Source organism: Diospyros lotus, chromosome 8 (assembly GCF_014633365.1).
Source record: "Diospyros lotus cultivar Yz01 chromosome 8, ASM1463336v1, whole genome shotgun sequence".
Taxonomy (NCBI): Eukaryota; Viridiplantae; Streptophyta; class Magnoliopsida; order Ericales; family Ebenaceae; genus Diospyros; species Diospyros lotus.
Window position 1 is genome coordinate 34070622 of NC_068345.1, and position 24470 is coordinate 34095091.

At 36.5% G+C, this 24470-nt stretch overlaps 1 protein-coding gene across 4 annotated transcripts; it reads left to right on the plus strand.

The window, feature by feature from the left end:
* Positions 1–24470, plus strand: LOC127807554 (tetratricopeptide repeat protein SKI3). 4 transcript variants are annotated; one of them, XM_052345501.1, is made up of 24 exons: positions 1–154; positions 271–381; positions 573–785; positions 896–1018; positions 1123–1206; positions 1321–1371; positions 5515–5607; positions 6220–6360; positions 6481–6561; positions 6847–7094; positions 7171–7342; positions 10840–10955; positions 11051–11108; positions 11443–11508; positions 11659–11871; positions 12010–12061; positions 14794–15167; positions 15280–15374; positions 21068–21310; positions 21659–22302; positions 22741–22944; positions 23432–23687; positions 23786–23864; positions 24162–24470. In XM_052345501.1, the coding sequence occupies exons 1-22, from the start codon at positions 146–148 to the stop codon at positions 23641–23643; spliced, it is 3603 nt and encodes a 1200-aa protein (XP_052201461.1). In that variant the 5' UTR covers positions 1–145; the 3' UTR covers positions 23644–23687; positions 23786–23864; positions 24162–24470. The 4 variants fall into 4 exon arrangements, with proteins under 4 accessions (XP_052201461.1, XP_052201462.1, XP_052201463.1 ...); XM_052345502.1 differs by having other exon boundaries at positions 23432–23644; XM_052345503.1 differs by lacking the exons at positions 10840–10955; positions 11051–11108.

Consider the following 24470-nt stretch of genomic DNA (forward strand, 5'->3'; position numbering starts at 1 on the left):
TTCCAGGATACAGATACATATATGCGCGACTACTTTCGTTACACGTCTTTTCAGAGGTTTTTAGGGTTTTAGAATTCTGTAAAAATCGAATTGAATCGGAGAATCGAGCAGGGTAAATTGAATCCAGGAATCGAGGAGGAGTGACATGAAAATGGTCCGCTTCAGTTGAATCTCTCCGTTTAACAATTTCCGTGTTCCTTTCTTACGAATTACAGAACTGTCGATTAGGCTATGTGGAAATGTCTTCTAATTGGGTTTCGAATTCTGTAGGGAGAAGAAGAAGAAGAAGACAGAGCAGGAGGAGAAGCCGCCGGCCAGTTAAGGCAGCTGCAAGAATCTATAGACTCCAATCCTGATGATCCCGCTCTCCATTTCGACCTCGTTCGGTTTCTTCTTTTCTTATGCGTTTAGTTTGTTTATACAGCTGTGAACACTCGCACACAAATTGATAATCTTCTACTGCTGATTTTTTATTACATTCAAATGTAAGGTTGGCCCTAGTAATTGACAGAGAATAAATTGAAAAGAAGAGGCGCACACAGGGGTGAAATGTTGATTTCTTTTGGACGCAGGGACTGTTATTGTGGGAGAAGGGGCACGAATCGAAAGAAATCAGAGAAAAAGCGGCGGGGCATTTCCTAATTTCTGCCAAGTTGAACCCTCAGAACGCCCTCGCTTTTAGATATTTGGGCCATTATTATAGTCGAGCATCCGACGACAGCCACAGAGCTCTCAAGTGTTACCAGAGAGCCCTCGCCCTCTATCCTGATGACTCCGATTCTGGGGTTTGTTTCTTCTTCACTGCGCTTAGACATTGTCTTTTCTTTTGAACTATTGTTGTTAGTTCTACTCCACTAGTCTTTTTGTTTTTGAATGCTATGATGATACACTGCAGGAAGCATTGTGTGATTTGTTGGATCAAGCAGGAAAAGAGAGCCTGGAAGTTGCCGTCTGCCGTGAAGCTTCAGAAAAATCACCAAGGGCCTTTTGGGCTTTTCGAAGATTGGGTTACCTTCAGGTCTGTCTTCGTCTTATACATGATAGGTCTCTGTGAAGTTTGCACTCCTGACGATGGAGCCAGCCATTTATCATGATGCTTAGCTGTGCGCTTGCTGCTTACAGGTTTATCAAAAGAAATGGTCTGAAGCAGTACCGAGTCTGCAGCAAGCCATCCGAGGCTATCCTATTTGTGCTGATTTGTGGGAAGTCTGTTATTTGCTTCCCATGACTGTTCCTTTCTTTCTGTCGGTGTTTTTTTTCTTAATTTTTTAACTCTGATAAAGCATTAATCCTGCTCTTCATTGTTTGATGTAATTGTAGGCTTTGGGTCTTGCCTACCAGCGGTTAGGCATGTTTACCGCGGCTATGAAGGTTATTGATTTCTTTTGTTTTCTAACTTTCGCCCCATTTTCTTGTTTCCTCTTCCATTTTGTTTCCATAATTCTGCTGACCAGGAAAGGCAAGGGTTATTCTCTGGTTCTTGTGAGCTTTCTGAAAGAAAAAATACATAATTTAAAAAAAGTATTTACTTAATGTATAATTGAAACTATTCTTTATGCTTTTTGGAATTGATCTAACGTCTCTAGAACTGGAGAATGTTGCCATAAACCATGTAATGCTATTCTGGGGTTTGGTTTTGGAGCAATAGCTAATTTGATTGCAAACTACTCATGAGATATTGCTTGATCTGAACCAGTTTGCCAGGGATAAGATGCTACTGTTGGCAAATTCTACTTTCTATCCTCTGGTGGTGTTGTGCAGTCTGTATTCACACATAAGCTTTTATTTTATAAACAGTCTTCATCTCTGCAACATTGACCATCTAGCTATTTGCTTGCAGACTGAGACGCCTTTAAGGTGGTCTTTTTTGTTGGCTACCTTATGTCTTGGAAATCAACTCCAGCTGTCCTGCACTGGTCTTTCATGTCTTAATTAGCAGGGTACTGGTTTGATCTTTAAATGCTTCACCATATTGCGCTCTTGATACTTGGAGGTTGTGTTTGCTGTTTTTGGAGTTTAGTAGGTGATCCTATGACGCAGCATGTAGCGCGAGTGTGAGGAAAACACATCAAAATAAACTCTTGAAAGAATAAACTTCAATGGATGAAGCTTGGCTTTCAAGAAGACGCAAAAACAATACTGTTTTGCTAAAAAAACCCAAATAGGTTGCTAAAATTTGATTGAGAAAAACTTGATTACAAACTCTAGATTCTAGGCATATTTATAGTATTTGGTTAATCCAAATCCATCTAATATTTGTAAACAAAATCCAACTACAATCCTAATAGAAATAAATCTTAAGTAAAAGTTAACTAGAATCCTAATAAAAATAAAACCTTAATCAAACATGAAGTAGAATTCTAAATTAAGTAGAATCATGAAGTAGAATCCTAAATCATGCAGAATCATGAAGTAGAATCTTAAATCATGCAGAAACATGAAGTAGAATCCTAAATCAAGTAGAATTTTAAAACTTAAGAAGTATTAAAATATTGTTCCGCCGTGGTCGGGTCGGCTTTGGGCCGGGTCTTGATTGTTGACCACATCATTCACCTCCACTTGAGAAAAAATTCGACCTTGAATTTTGATCCGTGTAGGACAAATCCATGTTTGTCAAGTACAAAGAGAGATTAGCCACATTGAATGTTTAGAAATACCCATATGATTAGGCAAATCCACAACATAAGCATTGTCATTGGTCTTCTTTGGAATCTTGTAAGGACCATACTTCTTTGGTTTGAACTTGTTCTGCTTTTCTGCTGGAATCCGTTCCTTCTTCAAAAATCATGACTTCATCTCCAACCTCAAATACTTTGTGCTTCCTATGTTTGTTATCTGTTGCTTTGTATTTCTTATTTGTGCAACTTTTGTTTGACATCTTCCTGAATTGCTTGAACTTTTCTGCTAAGGGAACATGAGCAAAGACATTCCTCCCCTTCTTAGCCATATTTGCGTTGGCATGGGTCCAGTCATTGCCATGTTTGTTGACATCTACCTCCACTGTATTATTAATGTTAGATTGAGGATGTTGAACATTCCATCGTGAGCGCTTCTCTAATTTGGTAGATCTTATCACAAGTCTTTCTCCTCTCATTAGCTTTATTGATTTTGACTCCTCCTCAGCTTCTGAATTCATTCGTAGATTTTTCTTGCCTGAAGAAGCATTCTTTTGCAACTGTTTTGAATAAAGGCTTATTCCATGACTACTAGCAGTCTCTCCATCACTTAAAATATTGATGCTTGAATCCTCCTCTGGTCTAAGCACTTGATCAGCTATAGCAGCAACTATTACAACATTCTTAGTTTCGGAATCTAATTTCAGATTAATATCAAAAGCAGTTGCACTACCTGAGTTGAATAGCCTGGGAGATCCAACACCCCTATCCACAAAGAGACCCATGTGACCATTTTGCTTTTGCAATCACGGAGATGAATATGTTTCTATTGCCTGCGATTTAACCATGCCAGAGCTTGAATAAACTATAGAAGGATTTGCTACCATAACCTCCATCTCCTTTACAGTCGCAAACCGATCAGAAGAAACACCACCATCCTTGGGTTGCGAAGCAATGCCTGAGCCCGCGGGACTAGAAAATACCCCAGTATGAGTCAACAACCTTGGAGTTTCTGTCATGTTAGCAGTATAAACCAGACCTGAGTTTGCAAACGTTGAGGTTGCTGGGAGAACATAATCTTCGAGATCAAGCTCCAAAACCGAAAAGCCATTCTTTAGTTTATACTCATCGTTTTCCCAATGGTTGTGTTGCGATGCATTTCTCCTTACCCCTTTACCACTGGGGTTGGCTATCATACGACCAAGATCATTCTCATCGTCGCTATCATCCATCATTGGTTTTCTAGGATTAATGAGGACAGGATTAATGGCTGGTCTTCCCGGTTTAACATAGCCGGCTTGATTCACGTCATTAGTCCGGTTCCGATTATCCTTAACTCATTGTAAAACACCAAATTGGTTGCGGATTCGCTCCAATTGCTACTCCATTGTACGAGTTATTTCCCGTTGTTCTTCGATTGCTCTCCAAACAGCGGGCAGCCCCCGATCATCGTCACAAGACTGGTTGCTACCGTTACCTTCAAGATTGATCATCTGATTGGTTGATGAACCGTTCTGATACCACCTGACGCAGCGTGTAACGCAAGTGTAAAGAAAACACACCAAAATAAACTCTTAAAAGAATAAACTTCAATTGATGAAGCTTGGCTTTCAAGAAGACGCAAAAACAAGACTGTTTTGCTAAGAAAATCCAAATCCGTTGCTGAAATTTGATTGAGAAAAACTTGATTACAAACTCTAGGTTTTAGGCATATTTATAGTATTTGACTAATCCAAATCCATCTAATATTTGTAAACAAAATCCAACTACAATCCTAATAGAAATAAATCTTAAGTAAAAGTTAACTAGAATCCTAATAAAAATAAAACCCTAATCAAACATAAAGTAGAATTCTAAATCAAGTAGAAACATGAAGTAGAATCCTAAATCAAGTAGAATTCTAAAACTTAAAAAGTATTAAAATATTGTTCCGGCGTGGTCGGGTCGGCTTTGGGTCAGGTCTTGATTGGTGACCGTATCATCTTAAGATCAATCATAGATTTTTGTGTTTATGGAACTTTCTTACACAAACCACAGTCAGTGGCACACTTCAGCGACAACTTACTTTTTTGGTTGCTTGTGCTTCTATTGTTATTAGAGGATGGGGAGAGAGATGGTTTATGGATCCAGATCTTTTAGCCATGGCATTTCCCTTTTATTGGTGGTTTAAGAGTACACCTTTTCTTTTTAGTTTTTTGCACAGTTAGTGATGATACGTTCTTTAGTTTTTCAATAGGTTTTCTTCTCTGTTTTGTTCAGTTGATCTTTTTTGTTCAGGGTTCAACTCCTTCATGCTGTCCCTTTCTTTTGATGAATTTTGCTTATATATACAAAAAGAAGAAGAAAAACAAGAAGAAGACACTAAGAAGGATGGAAATTACTTCTTTGGTTGCTCTTTTATCTATGGAAAAATAAAATAATGCATGCTTTGTTAATTATAATAATGAGCACTTACAATATGGGTGCAGTCTTGCTTCTACTTAATTAAAAGAAATAACAAGACATAACCATGCATTTTCTTCAAACTTTTTCCTTTTTATTTTTTGTCAAGCAAGCTCCTATGAAGAGTGGCCGTTATTTGAAAATGGAATATTCTAATAAGCGCATGAGTATTGCCCTGCCAGTCAGATTAAGGCTTGATATATTATATATTGTTATTTGTTATTGCTATTATTGTTTTATTTTTTTGGCTAAGTATTATTGCTATTGTTGTTGAGTACATGAGTGCCTATCACCTGTCCTATAAAGTAAACTTTTAGCTTGTTGCCAATGCTATTTCTGGCCCTATATCGGTCTTTTATTCTATTGTATTGTTAATCTTCTAAAGTTTTTGATGATCCTTAAGTGTATTCGAGGACTTTGCCCAGTCAATGGCTAACTTCTGTTGGTACTTTGATAGTCATATGGACGTGCTATTGAATTGGAGGGGTCAAGATTCTTTTCTCTGGTTGAAAGTGGAAATATTTTTTTGATGCTTGGTTCCTTTAGAAAGGTATGTATGTTTCTTTATTTGTTTGTATTAGTTAATAAAAACTATGCTCATGCTATTTCACATGCAAGTAGAGGCCCTAGACTGCCTGCAAATGATTGATATATTCATATCCATTTTCTTCTTTTTGGCTTAGTACAATTAAGGAGTGGTTGGTTTAGTATAGTCAACAAACTCCTAGTTCTAGTCCCATAGAACAAAATTTTTCGTCATTTTCATTACTAAATTATGTTCATTAGACAGAAACGTTTGATTTCTACTTGTGGATTTTATTAAAAGCTGTCTTCCACCCTTTCTTGTATGCTTCAATGCTACCATATTATTTATCTCTTGTATAAACAAAGGATCATTAAATAGGATTTTATTTCACTAGTCACACCTTCTGAAGTTTGTATATAAAAACACAACATGGTTGGGGCTGAATAGAGATCAAGTAACCGGATTTTATTGATCTACGAAGTTGAATCATTAAAGAGCATTTATTGCACTGATTGCACCTTTGAATAGGATGTGCACAACACAACATGAACTGGGAGAATAAAAGTACCTTTATTATGCTTAATCTTTCTGCAATTTATGATATATTGATTCTATTGTTTACCTTTGTTCGAGTAGGGAATTGAGCAGTTTCAGAAAGCTTTACAGATCTTCCCTCAAAATATATCTTCACAGTATGGCCTTGCTTCTGCACTGCTTGGTTTGTCAAAGGAATGTGTGAATTCAGGTGCATTTCATTGGGGAGCTTCATTGTTAGAGGTTTGTAATTTTGGGGCTTTAGGAAGTATACCTATTGATAGAAAATAATTCACAAAAGCATGCTACCCTTCATGATGTCAGAAGAAAAGCTTTCTTAAAGTATTTACTATAAAATTGTAGGAGGCATCTCATGTTGCAAAAACGAGTGCCTGCTTGGCTGGAAATTTTTCTTCTGTTTGGAAGTTGTATGGAGATATCCAGGTATGGTCATTTAATTCTTGATTTCACTTATCAGAAGAAAAAAGGATTCTTCTCTTGGTTTTGGCCTTTTACACTCTGCACCCTGTGGTGAAGAGGTCATAATATTTGTATAAATCCCATCCTTAATTAAATAGACTATTGCTGGCACTTAATTATTCCCATCCATTTCTTTTATTATTTTGACTATCTGAAATAAGTTTGGTGCCTCTGCTGAGGTCTATTTTATGTTTAAGAGTTCATGTTTCTTTGTCCTTCACATAAATGGGGTCATTCCCTTCTTATTAGCTTGCATACGCAAGATGCTTACCATGGATGGAGGGTGCCTGGGGTTTAGAAACTGATGATGAAGCTTTCGTAAGTTCCATCCTTTCATGGAAAGGGACCTGCCATTCAGCTGCAGTTTCTGCATGTAGTTCCTATCAACGGGCTTTGCACTTGACGCCGTGGGAGGCGAATATCTATACTGATCTTGCTATTGCTTCAGATCTCGTTTGCTCTTTCAATGAGTGTGTTAAAGAGGATCCCGATGCATGGTAAGATCTTAGTACCATCCTAAAATAGTCCATTCAATTAACTATTGCAAACTTAATTGTTCATCTTATTTACCAGGCAGCTACCTGAGAAGATGTCCTTGGGGGGCTTGCTTCTTGAGGGTTACAACAAGGAGTTCTGGGTGGCATTAGGATGTTTAAGTGGTCATAGTGCATTGAGACAACATGCTTTTATACGAGGACTGCAGATTGATGTATCTCTAGCTACTGCTTGGGCATACCTTGGAAAGGTATAGAGCTTTTCTTTTAATGTATGGTGACTATCTTACTAGCTACTGCTTGGGCATACCTTGGAAAGGTATAGAGCTTTTCTTTTAATGTATGGTGACTATCTTACTATATTTGTTCTTAGCTGAGGGTGCTGTAACTTATTGGTGATGTTGTAATGTAAATCCTTTCACAAATTGCTAGCGAAAGCATATTAATGGACTTTCTCTAGTTGGATTAAAATTGGTGAGGGCCCCAAGCTGGCTTGTTAGTTGACAAAATAGAATGGTTGAATAATCATGCTGTGTAGTGGTTAATAATATGATTTTGTTTTTTTGAAACCCATAAAAGTTATGATCTTGCTTCAAGTGCAAGCTGGGGTTGCATAAGGTGCACAAGCTAAAGTCCAAATGCGGTGACATGACTTAATGACAGCTTATGCCACATTGTAGGTAATTTTTAGTTTGGAGTTTGGGAAGTAAAATTTAACAAGTGTACCAACATGGTATGTGTTAGAATATGCAATTGTGGAATATGGTTCACTCTGTGAACTAGTTTCATTCTGTTCATTAGAGTCAAACCCCAAAACACTCATTTTTTAAAACTAAATTTATCATTCTTTGCCCACATTTATCAATGATATGATATATCGTTGGTGCATATGTAACTGGTGTGTTTGTCAATTGTTTGTTCTTGACAACTTGTTACTCTAGAAGAGCATATCGGTGTGGAATATGATGTCACTTTCTCCACTTTTAATATTATGTGTATCTCCTATTAACCATATATTTATCTTTTAAAATTTTCCAATATCCAAGTTGTAATTTGGTTTATAAGAAAGCAAACGGGAACACAAGAATGAGTACTAGACATGAGTTGACAAATATGTGATACCCATTTGAGTTACAGATTCTTAATGCATAAGAGTTTTTTCATTGCTCATGGAGGAGTTGGCACATTATTGTCTTGAATAAGCAACAAAAATAACTTGTTTAGGATCATACCATTATTATGTAATCTTAGTGAAATACTGGATTTGTTATCTCATGTCTGCTTTTTGTGAAGACCTACTGACATTTTCTCTATGGATTGATGAGAAAAAGGGGCTTGTCATGAAGGTAATATTGTTGAAAGTTTTGGAGTTTGCAAATGAGAATGCATTTTTGTGGAAAAAGGTCATTGACTTTTGAGTATGGTTCCATTTGGGGACTTGGCTATGGGTTCATAAATTTCCCTCATGGTGATTGTGCATGCCCTTTGAAATGGTGAATGTGATGATTTGAAGAAAAATTAATATTATGTGCCTCCAAAAGATGAGATGGGTTTGAGAGAAGGCTAAAATATTGACATAATCTAGATATGCTTGGTACTTATGGAAAGATCAAGCAAAGCATGGAGTGGGGATTATTATGGACAAGACTTTAAATGATGGGGTGATGGGATTATTGCAGCTAAAGTTGTTCTAGGAGAAGAAACTATGAATATTGTTTGTATCATAAATTGGACTAGGAGAGGAGGAGATAGGTAAAATTTTGGGAAATTTTAGAGGAGTTGGTGTAAGAGATACCTAGAAGAGAAAAGATCTATCATGTACATAGGGTTTTGATAGGAAATTGGAAGAAATTAAGGGGGAATTAGATTGAAAGGGAGGGAAATACAACAAGAAATGGGAAAGGATTACAGATTGAATAGCACGAAGGAGGATATTAGAGAGAAATCAGAGGGATCAGGAGAGAGTTCAGGGAAATTGAGAGAGAATTGGTGAGAGGAAAATGATTGAATTCAATTATCATTCAAAACATGTCCTATAAACATTCTTCAGTAGCTTTATATAGCTACTCACATAAAATAACAGACTAATAGACAAATACAACTAGAGGAAAATACAATAAAATGTAAAGAACTTATCCTGGTTCAGTCTCGAATGAGACTTGCATCCAGATTGGCTTTGCCCTTAGCTTTCTCCACTATCTTTGAATGACAATACACGATTACATGTGCCACAAATCCAACTCTCTCACAACCCATAAACCTGAAAGCTATAGAGAGTTGTAAACCTAAAAGATATCCCCTCTTTCACATAGCACATACTTGCACAAGATAGATTGCAAAAGACAACTGAAAGCTCTCTCTCAAAAGCCTACCTCTCGGCCCCTATTTATAAGCTATAGGGGCGGAAGTTACAACCTGACCGATTGCCCCAAGATGGCAGTTAATACAAACCTGGTCAGCCTTCTAGAAACATACCCTTTTAGAAGAACTAATACAGGAAATAAAACATGACACCTCTCTTACGTTACAAGCCCTAATCTAGTACAAATGTATTTAACATTGAGATTTTTGAAAGTTATCCTCCTTGCCTTAAATTGAAACATTGTCCTTTCTCCCTTTTTTGTGGGCTAGAGGGGAGTTGTCCAACTAATTTGACACCTTCATTAGGTTCTTGGATTACTTTATTCTGTAAGAAAATGATGCCATTGTGTAAAGGGTTTGATCCCTTAAGATGCTCATTTTTTATGAGGTCATTGAGAAGCTATATCCCAAGTCTTTAGGTCACCTTCGGCGTCTATATGTGCAATCCGTTTTTCTTGAATATTTACCTCGTTCACTTGGTAAAATAAAAAAAAAATTCATAAAGTTAAGATCCCAATGTTCGGCATGTCCATTATCTAATCTTTTCATTGAACTAAAACTGTTTTTCACATGTTTGTGGGTAATGTTTCCATGAAGTAGAGGAATGGTATAACATTGGCTTGGTAAGTATATGATTTAAGTTTGATTTTATAGATCTGTGAAACTATGCTTTGGTAGATTTATCCTCTGGATTGCAGAGATGGAGAATCCCTCTGTCTCATACATTAACAGTACACAATCAGACAACTTTATTTGGCAAGATGGCTGTTTTCTATACTTGGTGCCAAACTCTTAAAAGATTGCACAGAGGTGATGTCTGATCTGATGGGGTATCTCTCACAGACCTTGAGGGGTCACTCCAATTTTTAAGATGGTGTATATAGTTGGGGCATTGAGGTTACAGATATTGGCCATAGGTTCTCCATTTGTTATGGTTGCTTTTACTCCTTTATATAGACTGATGTGTGAAGCACTGTATTGAACTTGAAAGATGTGTATTGTATTTCATTTTTAGTACCTATCATTGTGTAGATAGGTAGGTATTGTCTTTTGCTTGTTCTAGTATTGTTCAATTTAACCTCTGTTAACTAGTTGAACTTTGAATGCTGATTTCTGCTTTGGGCTGAACATGTGGAATGTGCCTTAGCTGGTTCCAGGCTTGCTTTGGCCTCACAAAATGAAGGGTTATTTTACCTGCCCTTTGGAATATTCACAATTGACTAGCCACACACATCTTTTTTTAGCTTCAATGGTAGTTCTTGATGTCATAAACACCTAGACAGTTTGGAGAACAGGGTGTGAAGCAATTAGCTAAACCTTTTGCTTACCAGCTCTTGAATCATCTTGTCAATCTCATAGTCTCTCTCTAAACCTTTTGCTTTAACAGCTCTATGGAGAACAGGGTGCGAAGCAATTAGCTACACAAGCATTTGATCATGCTAGAAGCATAGATCCTTCACTTGCATTACCATGGGCAGGAATGTCGGCTGATGTTTATGTTAGGTAAATTGTTATCTTCAGTAGATACTGGTTCCTTTCTATTCTTTATTGGCATTATCATTTGAGTGCATCAATATTTTCCTTTTTTACCCCTTCAGGGGACTGACTCCAGATGAAGCATATGAGAGCTGTTTGCGTGCAGTAGAGATACTGCCAGTAAGGATTGTGTTTCACTATGCTTTCCCAAATTCTTTTAATGGATGAATTTTTGAACCTGTAATTTTTGTGCATTTGCCTTGTTATGGTTCCAATTGAATGGTTAATGTTTGGTTGGAGCTAAAGGAATTTGTGGCAGCTCTTCATATCATTCCAAGTTAGCTGTCGTGTTCATTTCCACTCATGCCTTGGTCTATTGTAACATTCCCCATTAAGATTATCATCAGCCCCTTCCCCCTTGAATTGGTAGTGAGTTTTCTGTTTATGGCCTTAGACTTGACTGGCTTGTCAAAAATGTTGTATAGTTTTACTTACATCACTACTGTCTTGGCAGCTTGCAGAATTTCAAACTGGTCTTGTTAAGCTTGCTTTGCGTTCAGGTCACCTTTCATGTCCACAGGTATAACTACATTTTGATGGTTGATATAGTAGAACCATGAGTATATGCAACTGTTTCAGTCTGATACTGCAAGTTACACATTAGTTGTAGTTGTGGAAGGACATACTGTAGAAATTTTCCACCTAATACTGCAGGTAATTGCTGTTTCAGGTTTTTGGAGCCATACAACAGGCTGTACAGCAGATGCCCTACTCTCCTGAATCACACAATATGAATGGTCTGGTTTGTGAGGCACGCTTTAATTATCAGTCTGCTGCTCTCTCTTATAGACTAGCACGTTCTGCAATCATCAACTTTGCCGGCAATGTTCCAAAATGTCAACTCAGTGATGTATCAATTAATTTGGCCAGATCACTTTTTAGGGTAAACTATCTGACAACTTTTTTTCTCCCAGATGATGTTTTAGACAACATTTTAGAAATTTAGTGCCTCTTCTTGCTGCTCAGCATTTTGTGGACGCATTCTCCATTGTAATTAAGCTATTGCATCCATTGCTTGCAGTCGGGGAATGCTCTTGATGCTGTACAAGAGTGTGAAGACTTGGACAAAGAAGGTTTGAATAATGAATATAATAAAGTTGCACAATCCTGGACCTTTATTTCGCTTTTCATTTGTGGCTCAGTGCATAATACCAGGGAAAAGTAGTGAGGTTGTCTGCATTACTGAAGTCAATATTTGTTTTTAATAAATTCTCCTATCTTGTGGATAAAAGGTTTTAAATAATGGTAGTGACTGCCATAGTATTAGCAATGCCAATGGTGCAGTTTTAGTGTGTAATGGGCGTGGCATAGCCCCAGCAGAGACCAATGGCATGAACCTTTTTTGCTCTTCATGCAACTCCTAAGATCTTACTGATTCAATTCTTTATTTTCTCAAAATGTCGTACTTTGGGATTGGAAATATTTTTGATATTTTTTTTTTATAGACATTATTTGATAGATATTTTAGTTTTCTATTATTTTTGAATTGCTGTTGAGTGAGTTTTACCTTTTTCTTTTGCATTATTTTGATGATTTCAGGTGTCATAAATGAGGAATTCAAGAATCAAAATTTAAATCAAAGCATAAGAGAAAAGGAAAGAAGAATAAAAATTTAAATCAAAGCACAAGAGAAATGGAAACTTCACAAAGGAACATGACCAAACAAAACAAATGAACACATCCCATCCATTTTCTGCATCCTTGGAGAGACATATGGTAGGAGAGAAGATATTGACAGAGAGAGAACTTCGGGTTAGTGCAGTTAAAGGTGAGTGCCTTGCTTGCCTAGGTGCATAGCCCCTCAAGGCTCTGTGAAAGCGCCACCTCTACCTCTAGGCAAGGCGACTTCAATCAGGCAATGCAGACAAGCCTTAGATGAGGTGGCAGGCATCGAGTGTGCTGGCATAGGCTTTAGAAAAAGGTAAAGAAGAAAAAATCAAAAGAGGCATGTGAGAGGCACATACAAGCTAAAAACAAAGAGGAAAGTAGAAACAAAATGGGAAAAAAAGATCTCACCCTTGAGTCATTGCTATTGTCAAATGATCACTATAAGTTGCCCTCTAATTTCTTCTCTTCTCATTTCTTCTGTAGTAGGAAAGGTTACCATGACATAGGTCAAAAGAAAGCAAGTCAAGGGTTCCCAATGAGTGAAGTCACTCGCTGATGAACCACCATGGCATGTGGTTAACCTTCCAAATTGCTACTGTGATGGCTATCCCTCTCTCTCATTCTCCCTCTAGTCTAGTATTGTGCCTTAGTGATTCGAATGACACCCAATCTCTTTGTCTTCTCTCTGAAATTTTAATGTGCTGCTCTATTTGGGCTATTGGTTTTTTATTCGTTATTTTCTTTATAATATATTACATTTTTGTATTTTTTTTAGTATTGTTATTGCTACTACAACAAGTGGCTTCTAAATGTTTTTCATTAAGTTTAAGTCAGAAATAAACATCCCAGTTGGGAAAAGATCTAATTTCTTGCAAGATCCCGAAGATGTTTGTTTGAACATTATCCACTTTTTTGCAAGATCCCAAAGTTGATTTGCTTGAACATTCTTAAAAATATTTGTATTTGAGAGTATTTTAGAAGCCCTATATAAAATATATTATTATCTTTTTATTTTAAATATATATTGTCAATTTAAGTGCCTTGTTTCACAGAGGTGAGTGATTTCTTGGGCATCTAGCACCTCAGGCAATATAATGGCATAGCATCTTCAAGGTGCCTATTGCCTTTGACTACCTTGCTTTGGGCTGTGTTTGGATTTTCTACAAAGAATAGTTCTTGCTTTTGCTAGAGCAATTTTGTAAAGTCATCTGGTCCAAAGAGTAGCTAATACATTTTCTTTCATTTTGTTCCTTTTGTACTGATATTCCATATTTGGACGTTGAAGCCCCTATTAAGGCAACCATAGTGGCCATTACAGCTTTGATTAGACACATGGCAAATTGGGATGTAATGGGATGGTCATGCTGAAACCATATGGTTTGCCAAATTTCTAGATGGTAATTTAAAGCCAAATTGATTGAACATGCCATTAGTCAAGGTAATGAGCAGCGGTCCCGTGTGATGCTTGCCGTAAGGTTCAAAAGCTTTTTACTTGGAAGACTTTCATTAAGCTATTGTTTTGTAGTTCGATATTTTCCATGTTGATATGATAAGTTTCTAATTAATAGTCAAGGCAAGATAGAATTTTTAGGTTAGATTCCAAGAAGCTTGGATGTGGGCATGTAAAATGGATACAACATGACATGGACGTGACCTGGTGGCAGTTTTTGAAAAAGCATGTTCGTGCACATACTTATCTATAAAGGAAAATACTAAATTGGCTCTTCCGTTTTTACATAACTAATACAAATTATATCATTGTATGCCTAACAGAGAATCTTTGGGTCTCTTCTACAGAGCTTTCTTCATAGCTAATTATGAATTTTGTTTTATAACTGTCAAATTTATGTCCTAGAACAACATACCACCTTTACCCCACTATGTGGGGTACATGAACTCTAGCTCAAAATTAAGAAGTACAAAAGAAGATGAATTAATAGATAATGTTGTACATCTTCTTATCTATCCATAGGCTCTGAATTATTAACATAAAATTGTGTCTGTGAAGTAATTGGTACTTGTTCTTGTGATGAACACATGGAACCTCTTAAACATGTGTCCTTAAAAGTGTCTTCCAATACAGACCTGGAACTTCCTGGAGGTGCCTGAGCTTCTTAGCTCTGAAATTCTTAACTAGATTTTCAGATACATGTGTTTTATTGTTTCTAATTGATTTATCCTTGTTTTAATGCCCTAGGTCTGCTTGATTTGGAAGGTTTGCAGATATATGCTCTTTCTTTAATGCAACTTGGTAAAAATGAGCTAGTTCTTTCTATATCAAAAAGGCTTGCTGCTAGTGCTCTGTCTACTAAACCACCATTCAGGGATGCCTCTGTCAGCTTAATCTGTAGATTACTCTACTACATTTCGGGATTGGATTCAGCAGTTACTGGCATCTTAGAAATGCCCAAGGAGTTTTTTCAAAGTTCAAAAGTTAGTTTTGTAGTATCTGCTATTCATGCTATGGATCAATCTAATCAGCTGGATTCAGTGGTTTCTAGCAGTCGTAACTTTCTTATAACTAATGAAGAGATCACCAGGATGCACTTCTTGATAGCACTGACTAAAGTTGTAAGTTCTCCCCCACCCCCCCTGGTTTCCCATTTTGAGTGACCTCTTAGGCATCTTTTCAGTTGTGGAGTGACAACTATGATGGTATTTGTTTTCCCTTGGGTTTCTGCAGATAAAAAATGGATCTAGTGAATGCCTTGAGATTCAAAGCGGAGTAAGACATCTTCAGAAAGTCCTTCATAAGTACCCTAACAGTGATTTGATAAGGTATGAGTCTCGTGGAGGGAATATGCAATGCTGATGCCTTTCTTTCTCCATGGCTCATGTTCATTTAGCCATTACCATCTATTTTGGATGCTTTTACTTGTAATCCCTATGCATAATTTGATAATTTTACCATCTTTCATGATTCTCGTGTAGCCCTTTTTTTTCTCCCAAGTATTGCAATATGCCAAAAATATGATGGGTTGAGAAACTTGTTTATCTAGCCAAGCATAGTTATGCCAGTTTTACTTAAGAATGCAGGTTGCCAACCAAACTTGACCTGACACTGACCCGTTTTAAGATAAAATATGTTAGGTCACTATGCAAATATACTGCAAGTTAATAAGGATCATACTAAGACTTGATGTCGGTTTAATCCAAATTTGGGTACATTTATTTATATTTGAACTCAACTCTATTAAATGCTTATTTGTAAAATTATCCTTGATATATGACTAAATTTTTTTTATGATCTTATTATGTCCAGTACCCAACTAAAATCTGTAAACCCTGAACCTGTTTAACTTAAATGGGCAAACATCTATTGTAGTATAGAGAAAATAAATTGGTAAGGGATCTTGGTGTGGAACCTAATATAGGTATGTGATAAGTTTTCCTATTTGTAAGTGTAAAGTGTTGGTCCTTCTCTTCTGTATACTCAAGGAGAGGGGGGGTGTGAATTGAGTCTATTTTAGTTTTAATTTTTTTTTTCAATAATTTTCTTCAATTATATTTGTATTTGAATGCCAATATAAGATATTCAATGTAGAAAAACAATACTAACAACAAGCAATAAGAGGATGCACAAGGAAATTATAGTGGTTCAGTGTCTGTCATGCCCATGTCCACTCTACAAGGCAAACCTGCCTTGCATTCCACTATCAATAACTCCGCTGAGGTTTCCCACAAGCTCACCTCAGAAACCTGTTACAAACACATAGTTTGATCAAGCTCTAGGAAGCCAACAATCCACACAAAGGTTTATACAAATTATACAAGTCTAAAGTTCACACTTGGACTAGATATGGCAATAAATCAAGATGAATGAACAAAACAACTACTTTGAACAGTAAATACTTTAGAATGTAGTTTCAATGCTTTTAGTGATGAAACGTTGAAGAGCTTTCAATCCCTTGGTTGGTTTGATTCACAATGAGAGATTTGAACTTGAAAGCTTTTTGATATTTAAGAGCCAAGAGTTTTTTAATATGCATTCAATCCTATTCTCTTTTGCTCGTGAAGTTGTGTTTATACTTCAAGACTTTCATTTGAATGTTTCCAACAGCCAAAACTGCATTTAATGCTTGAAATAAACTCCTGCACAAAATCTGAACACGCAAACAAACTAGCTGTTACAGCAAAGTAGTTGACTATTTTTAGAGTAGTCAACTATTTTGGTCTCCCTCAATTTGAATTAGTTTTTCTATCCTTGGAGTAGTTGACTATTTTGTTCCCCTACTTTGTGGCAAAATGTAAAGTTGTTTGCCTATTCTAAAATAGTCGACTATTGGTTTTCCTATTCTGAGAGGAATGTAAACTGGTTCACCTATTCTAAAGCAGTTGGCTATTGGTTCCCCTAATCTGGGACAGTGAATAGATTTGGCACTCCTACTGTATAGTAGTCAACTATTTTGTTCCCCTATTCTGGGACACAACATAATTTTGGTCGCTAACTTTCCAGTGGTCAACCATTTTGTTTCCCTATTCCATTGTGGTTGACTATGGGCTCCCCAATTCTATGTTAGAATGATATTTTACTCAACTATGATCCTGTAGCCCACTATTTGTTCAACTATTAGGCCCTTGAAAACATTTTCAAACACAGTAAACCACAAATTTTACATTTGTGACGTTCCTAGGGCTGTAATTGTAATTTTTTTTCCTTTTCTGTTATAGATATTTGTCCTTAGCTAGGCAGTTATGCTTACCATTTGTACTGCATGTGGGAGGCTGTTAGGCTATATATAAGCCACAGCTAGAGGATGGGAAGGCATGTTGTTGAATGAATAGAATTTTAATTTTCCCTCTCAAATTCTCTCTAATTTCCCCCCCAATTCTCTGTTCCCCCTCTCGATCTCCTCTGTGCTCCCTCTATTCTTGCTGTCTCCCTCCATTTTTGTCTAATTCTTCCCCATACTCTTCTCAATTTTCCATCCAAACCATAGGTCGTGGCAACAATAAAACTTTGTGCTTGGATCATATTAATTTTGTCAATCATTAAAACTTAAGGTCGGTTGTCTTAGAATTGTAAGTTGGCTCAACATAGGGTTGGGGCAAGCCTGCCTTGCCTAATCCGTTGCGATATTTAGTGAAGATAAATGAGGACTTGAATATCTACTCGCTTCACTAATGATATGGAAAGTCAATAAGGATGCAGTGATTGGTTTATAGTTGTCAAGGATGAAGGACTAGTATTCTTTGTCTCCCTCTCCTACTCGTCGATTGGATCATGTTTCCAGTATACTTTCAGGACAGAAATTAGAACTGGTATGTTTCCTGCTTTGAATTTTGAAGGACGATGAAGGGATTTGGGAGGATTGGGCCCCATGGATTTAGAATGGTATGGATGAATTCACTTAGCATCAGGAATGTTTTATGAACTGATGTAAGACTCTTGTTAAGTTGATTGAACGGTATTTTGACAGTTTGGTGGTTCACCGAATACATGTTCTGGTAACTGTAAATAATAATGTTGAGATGAATGCTAGTTGTTGTATTAAAGATAAAATAATAATATTGAAGCTATTAGGAGGAAGTTAGGACACCAACCAAAATATAGAATTGGAATAGTTTGAGAGATAGGTGTTTCAAAAAAGATAAAAATAACAAATGAACCTATTTGCTGAAACTAGTTGCAGCAACCAAGGATAGAATTGGGGGTATTACTATACAACATGTTCTTTGTTGACCAAGTAATGGTCCTGCAAGGAAGGGGATGATTTGATTCATATAGAGGGCAGTAAAGGAAATGATGAAGGGAGGCCAAGGAGAACATCAATTGAGGCGTAAGAAAAGACATTCACTTTTAACCTTTGTTGGGGTTATGGCTTCTATTGGAATCAATTTGGAGGAATATTTACCTGACTTTCAAGTAACAAAGACCTAAAAAGCAAGAACATGGACACGGGAGACAACAGTTCAAAATGAATTAAGATATAACATGGTTGTGGGACATCAATAATTATAAATTTAATTCATATACATGAACAATGTTGTTAAAAGCACCCTTAAGCACCTTTAAAGCTCAAAGGGAAATTCTAGTGCCTGTTCTTCTCAAAGCGAAGTGCAAATGAGAAAGCTCAGCTTAAGCGGTAAAACCACTCTTTTTTGTTAAGTGCAAGTTCTGCTTAAGCATGTTTATTTTTTATATTTTTACAGTAAAAGAAGAGTTGTTACTGTGTAACCTAATACATCAGAACACGCCATTTTATTACATAAATATCTTAGAGTGCTGTAGAAGAGAATAATTCAATATTTGGTGATTTTTTTTTATGTGTGGCGCTGTTGCTAATATAACTAGAGTCCAAGGGTCTAGATTTAATATTGGAAGCAAAGGAGGCAATGCAACAATAGGAACACCAGCTTCCACTTCTAGTTCACATTTAGTTTTGGTTGAAGTCAATTTAGATGGCACTAACAAAGAAGATGATGGGAACTATAACCTCCAATTCCAATGATGAAGATGACTCCGCGCTTTGTGCTTAAGCTCTAGAAGGCTTTTGCACTTGAGTGTGCTTAGAGCCTTTAGAAACACTGTAATGAAGATTCAATATGGATTCTAGGTTGCAAATCATCTTTATTTATGACTATATCTTTGTAAGATCATTATATCTTTTATTATGGTAAGGTTTTCTCACAAAGTTTTCTTTGGTTTTTGTTTACAATTACATCATTACAAATTTCTTCTATTTCATAAATTCTCCTTGCAAGTGCGTTTACTGGTCACCTTCATATGTCCAAATCATTTGAACACTTGCACATCTTATTTCCAACAGGTGCCACTCCAACCTTATTATGGATATTTTCAATTCTATTTTTTTCCTTTCTTTTTTGTACAGCCATACATCTGTCTTAATATCCTCATTTCAATTATGCTCATATTTTTCTTATATTATTTAATTTCCCAATACTTCCATGCCATACAATGAATTGGTTTTATATCATTAATATCCTTAATGCTCATCTTTTTGAACATTTGATCTGAGATATTTGAATTTATCTTTTGTTGGAATAACTTGATTTTCAAGTCTCACCATAATGTCATCCATATTTCCATTTCTACTAAATCACATTCAATTTTTTTTTACATTCAACATGGTAAAATGTAAATGTATACAACTTGAAAGTTTGGAATTCTGAATTCTCAAAATAAAAAGTTTGAAGGATGAATCAGTATCAATCCATTTTGTCTTTATTTTATAATTGATTTTCAACTTCTTTTTATTTATTGAAACCTAAAATGTGGTTTTGATTATGATGAAATAATTATCTAATCCTAGAATAGTTCAAAAAACAAGACATGCCTAGTTTCGTACGATGCAACACCTTAGAAGCTTTTGTGCTTCTTGGATTAGGCAAAAGGCTTGTGAGTTGAACTGTGGTGTGTTGTATTATTATGGTGACAATGCTTTAAGCAAAATCAGTTTATTAGTCTAATTTAGCCTTCCATGCAACATATTAGGACTAATTAGCTCAGTTTGGAGACTATTGATACAAAGCTAAAGATTTTGATCTGTTGGCGGCATATCTGAAGGTGACTCATTCTGGGGCATCCTATGCTCATTACCTAGTTACATTCTGTAAAAAAGTCAGCAAAGGCCTCATGTCAGGATATTGGCAATATACTTTGACACCAGGGCGTTTTTCGTGCAGGCTTTTGTATATTGATTGAAAATTTTTAGTACATATGCACTATACTTTGATGCCATGGCGTTTTCCATGCAGGCTTTTTTATATTGATTGCAATTTTGTTCCCAATTGCGGGTGGTACAATTATTGAACTATGTTGATTTTCTTATAATAACATCAACCTTGTGGCTTCATGCAGGCTTTTGCATATTCATTGCTAAAACTCTTTCCTATTTGTGTATTGCTGCAATTTTTTGGAAATTTAAAGGGTTTTTTGCTTGAATATTAATTGGGATCTTAATTGTTTCGTTTGCACTAATTCCTATCAAAGGCCTAGAACATGCGTCTTTTAGTGTCATTACTTTTGGCCTTTTTTTGCAGTTTAACACACAATCCAATCTCCCCCCTCCCCCTCTCTCTCTCTCTCTCTTTATATATACATATATATACGCATATATATCATTCACAGTAAAGATCCCCTGCTTTTTACATTTGATAAATTAATTGTGTTTCTTTCCAGTTTCTATCTAATGCCATATTCTTGTGTGGCCACATGGCATGATGTTTCCAACTTCCTTGATTTTACTTCGTTTTGTTCACCGCCTTTTGGAAAGAAATGGACCACCATATCATTCTCAAGGGGCATATGTCCGACCTTATCCTTTGTTACTCACAAAGCTTTCTTGGTCAAAGTTCTCTCCTTCCTTTGCTCACTGATTTTGACATTCTTTATTATTTGCTTGGTATTTTCTGATATCCCATCTGTACATTGGATACTTATTAATGTTATTCTTAACCACTAGATCCTCCTTTAAATGTTATCTCTAAAGTAAATTTGCTCTTAATAGGAATCTACTTGGTTATCTCCAACTGTTTAGTAAAGAATGGAAAGATGCTCACATTGCAAGTAGATGTTGTACTATAGGCCCTCCAGGGTGTCTACAGGAAGAGGGTTTAAAATCTGCATATGAGATCCTTGGTGCTGGTGCAGTTGCTTGTTATACCAGAGAAAACTACAACAGAAAGTGGGCTTTCCCAAGCTGTGGATGCCAGTGCCAATATGACACAAGAGCAATCCAACAGGTGCAGAGGTAATGCATCTTTATTCTTCTGTTCCTTTGAATTCTTTTCATCGTCTTCCTTTCTTTTAGCAAAAAGCGTCTTGTTATTTCACAGGACAAGAAAGTTTTGTATTTTATCTTCTCTGAGCAATAGACCCTAGTGATTTCCGAATACAAAATTCTATGATTTTTGTATCTTGTTTATTTTGCAAGTTTTGATGTTTGATTTTTTGTTTACTAAAAAGTTGATTGCTGTTTATTACTGATGTCTTAGTAGTTTGAATTTCCATGAAGAGATTTCATCGAAAAGTTCAGTGAACAACTTCATGTTTATGATTATCTCTGTTTCTTAAAATGGAAAGCAATTATTGTTTACAGGTTGTTACATCAAGAACCATGGAACCATAATGCCCGGTATTTGCTTATAATTAATTATCTACAGAAGGCTCGTGAAGAGAGATTTCCACGACATCTATGTGACGTGCTTGGGCGGCTACTAAATGTGGCTCTTTCCAGTCAGTTATATTCAAAGAAAGACAAGACTTCTCAATATCAAATGTTCCAGCTTCTGCTTTGTGCCTCTGAAATGAGTTTGCATTGTGGAGACCACATTGGCTGTATCAGCCATGCGAAAAATGCTTCAGGGATTTTGCTTCCCAATAGTTATCTCTTTTTTGCACACTTGCAGTTGTGTCGTGGTTATGCTGCTGGAGACAACTTTTCAAGTTTACGGGAAGATTATATTAGATGTGTGGAGCTCAAAACCGATTATCCTATTGGTTGGCTGTGCCTCAAATTTATTGAATCCCAATATGAGCTGCACACTGAATCAAATCTATTGCAGTTGTGCCTTGATAATTGCTCAAATGAGATTAAGAATTCATTAAATACGTGGGTGGCTGTATTTAGTTTGCTACAGGGTATGGGTGCTATATGGAACCAGGATTTCCTTTCTGCAGAACAGTTACTTGGACAAGCCTGTTCTTTGGCTCATGACGAGAGCTGCCTCTTTCTGTGTCATGGTACTTAATTTGTAATTGATTGTATGTGTTGTTGTACAACCAAATTTCTTCATGTTATATGGGTTCCCTTTCTTTCTTTTCTCAGTGGGTGGGGGTGTAAAAGGTTTACAGATTTTTTTTTCCTTTGAAAACTCTTTGTTTCCTTTTCATTCATTGAAAACACCATCAAGTTGATTGGCAAATCTGTTGACTGCATTTTCATTAAGCCAAGGGCTAATGCAAGGCAGTCTAGTTGAACTTTTAACTTTTTCATTCTGGTCTACAGTCAGTCTATATCTAAACCTATTTGAAAATAGTCAATCTATTGGGGTTCTGGGTTCCTTGAATATTCTTACCCCTTTTTCAGAGGGATGGAAGTGTCAAATTAAGATGAAATGTTTAGTTTATATTCTATGTCTATTATCTGACCTCGTTGTTTATTTTCTTCTATGCGTCCAGGTGCCATCTGTATGGAGCTTGCTAGACAGCTTTGGGATTCACGGTTCCTGTCACTTGCTGCTAGGAGTCTTAAGAAAGCTAAAGAGTTATCTATCATCTCCATACCAATTGTCTCATTATTACTGGGTCAAGCAGAAGCAAGCCTTGGCTCTAAAGCAAAATGGGAGAAAAACCTGCGTCTTGAATGGTTTTCATGGCCACCAGGTTTGTTCTCTCAGCAATGTGTATTCATATGCACACACACATTATTATGGTCTTAAGAGCCATGATAAGGATTTATGGATATAATAAGAACTTGTATGATAATGCGATGGGAGGTGTGTTATCACCTGTTAACCAAAGTAGGACGTGCTTAAATAGACCCTTGCTTACACCCTTGGTGACTGAGAGTTGAGGTTGTATAAAATGTTTCATCAAAATTGTATATTGTGGATTGGGGTTCTCATTGTCGTTCTATTAAGGATACTGTCCTTTCCATGTATAATCTTCCCAGTAAAACAGAGAATATTCTTGCCTGCATAAGAACCTTCAAATGGAGCTAGGGTGGGAAGGACTTGCTGATATTGGAATAGAGTAGCCTCTGATAAATAGGACTTCAAGATTATTGTTGTGTCTCTGTCTGCGTCTATGTCATGTTGTGCCATTTGAATGCTCTATCATGGTTAATTAATTTTATTTTTACTTCGTCCAGATATGAGGCCTGCAGAACTCTTTTTTCAAATGCATTTGCTTTCAAGACAATCAAAAGATGATTCTGAATCTTCATCCAGTGTAGAGTTGTCTCAAACCCCTCAGAGCTGGATTCTTCGTGCAATTCATTTAAACCCTTCTTGTCTGAGATATTGGAAAGTTCTGCATAAGTATATGGAGGAGTTCAACGCTTACCAAAGAATAAGCCTATAGGGTGGGGGTTTTTTCAATATATATTTCAACCATCATTTATATATGTATGTATATTCACATCATTTAATCAAGTTGTTATCTCTAAATACTATTCATTATATTGATATAGTGACTTCATGTCGGCTTTTTTTTTTTTCTACAGAGCATCTGGGCTTCCGGTCGAATGTTTTTATTGCGCCTCGAGTCAAGGTTGCTGGTGTCATCATCCTACTGACCAAAAGGTAAACTACCTCACACACTGAAAGCATCTTGGCCAACCAAGGGTATGGGAAGGCCTAAATTAGCATTCTGAACATTAGGCACCTTCACGATTGTTCACCTTGGTGGTTTGAATATTAGGTTTTAGGCATTAAAAATATGATTTTATTTTATGTTATGATAAAATGCTTAGCCAACCCCACCTAGTGAGAGACTGAAGACTGGATATGTTGTTTGTTGTTCATGATCTACTTGAATGCTTGGGATATTTTCAGTTATTTTTGCGTTAAAATTGAGTTTCTTCGATCCTGTCTTTTCAGATGCTGCAGACTGACATTAGGGTGACAATGCTGCATAAGAATCTTCCTGACTTGTTTTCAAGATGGTCAAGCAGTCTTCTAGCGATTTAGGCGTGGAGGTGGAGGAAGTACCGCCATGAAATATATTGGTTGTAAATCAAGGCAGGCCAATCATCCGAAATAGTCAATAGGATAATGTATATTTTGTCTGATGTTGGAATTTTTTGAGTTATTTGTACCAGCTTTTTGTGAATTTATGATTTTGAACTTTAATTTTTTTTATTTAAGATAAATTTAGGGCATGTCAATAAAAATCTAATTCTTTCTAAA

Coding starts and splice junctions, on each gene's coding strand:
- LOC127807554 (XM_052345501.1), top strand. Junction 786..895: donor CTGATGACTCCGATTCTGGG/GTTTGTTTCTTC, acceptor GATACACTGCAG/GAAGCATTGTGTGATTTGTT. Junction 15,375..21,067: donor CCTAACAGTGATTTGATAAG/GTATGAGTCTCG, acceptor TGCTCTTAATAG/GAATCTACTTGGTTATCTCC.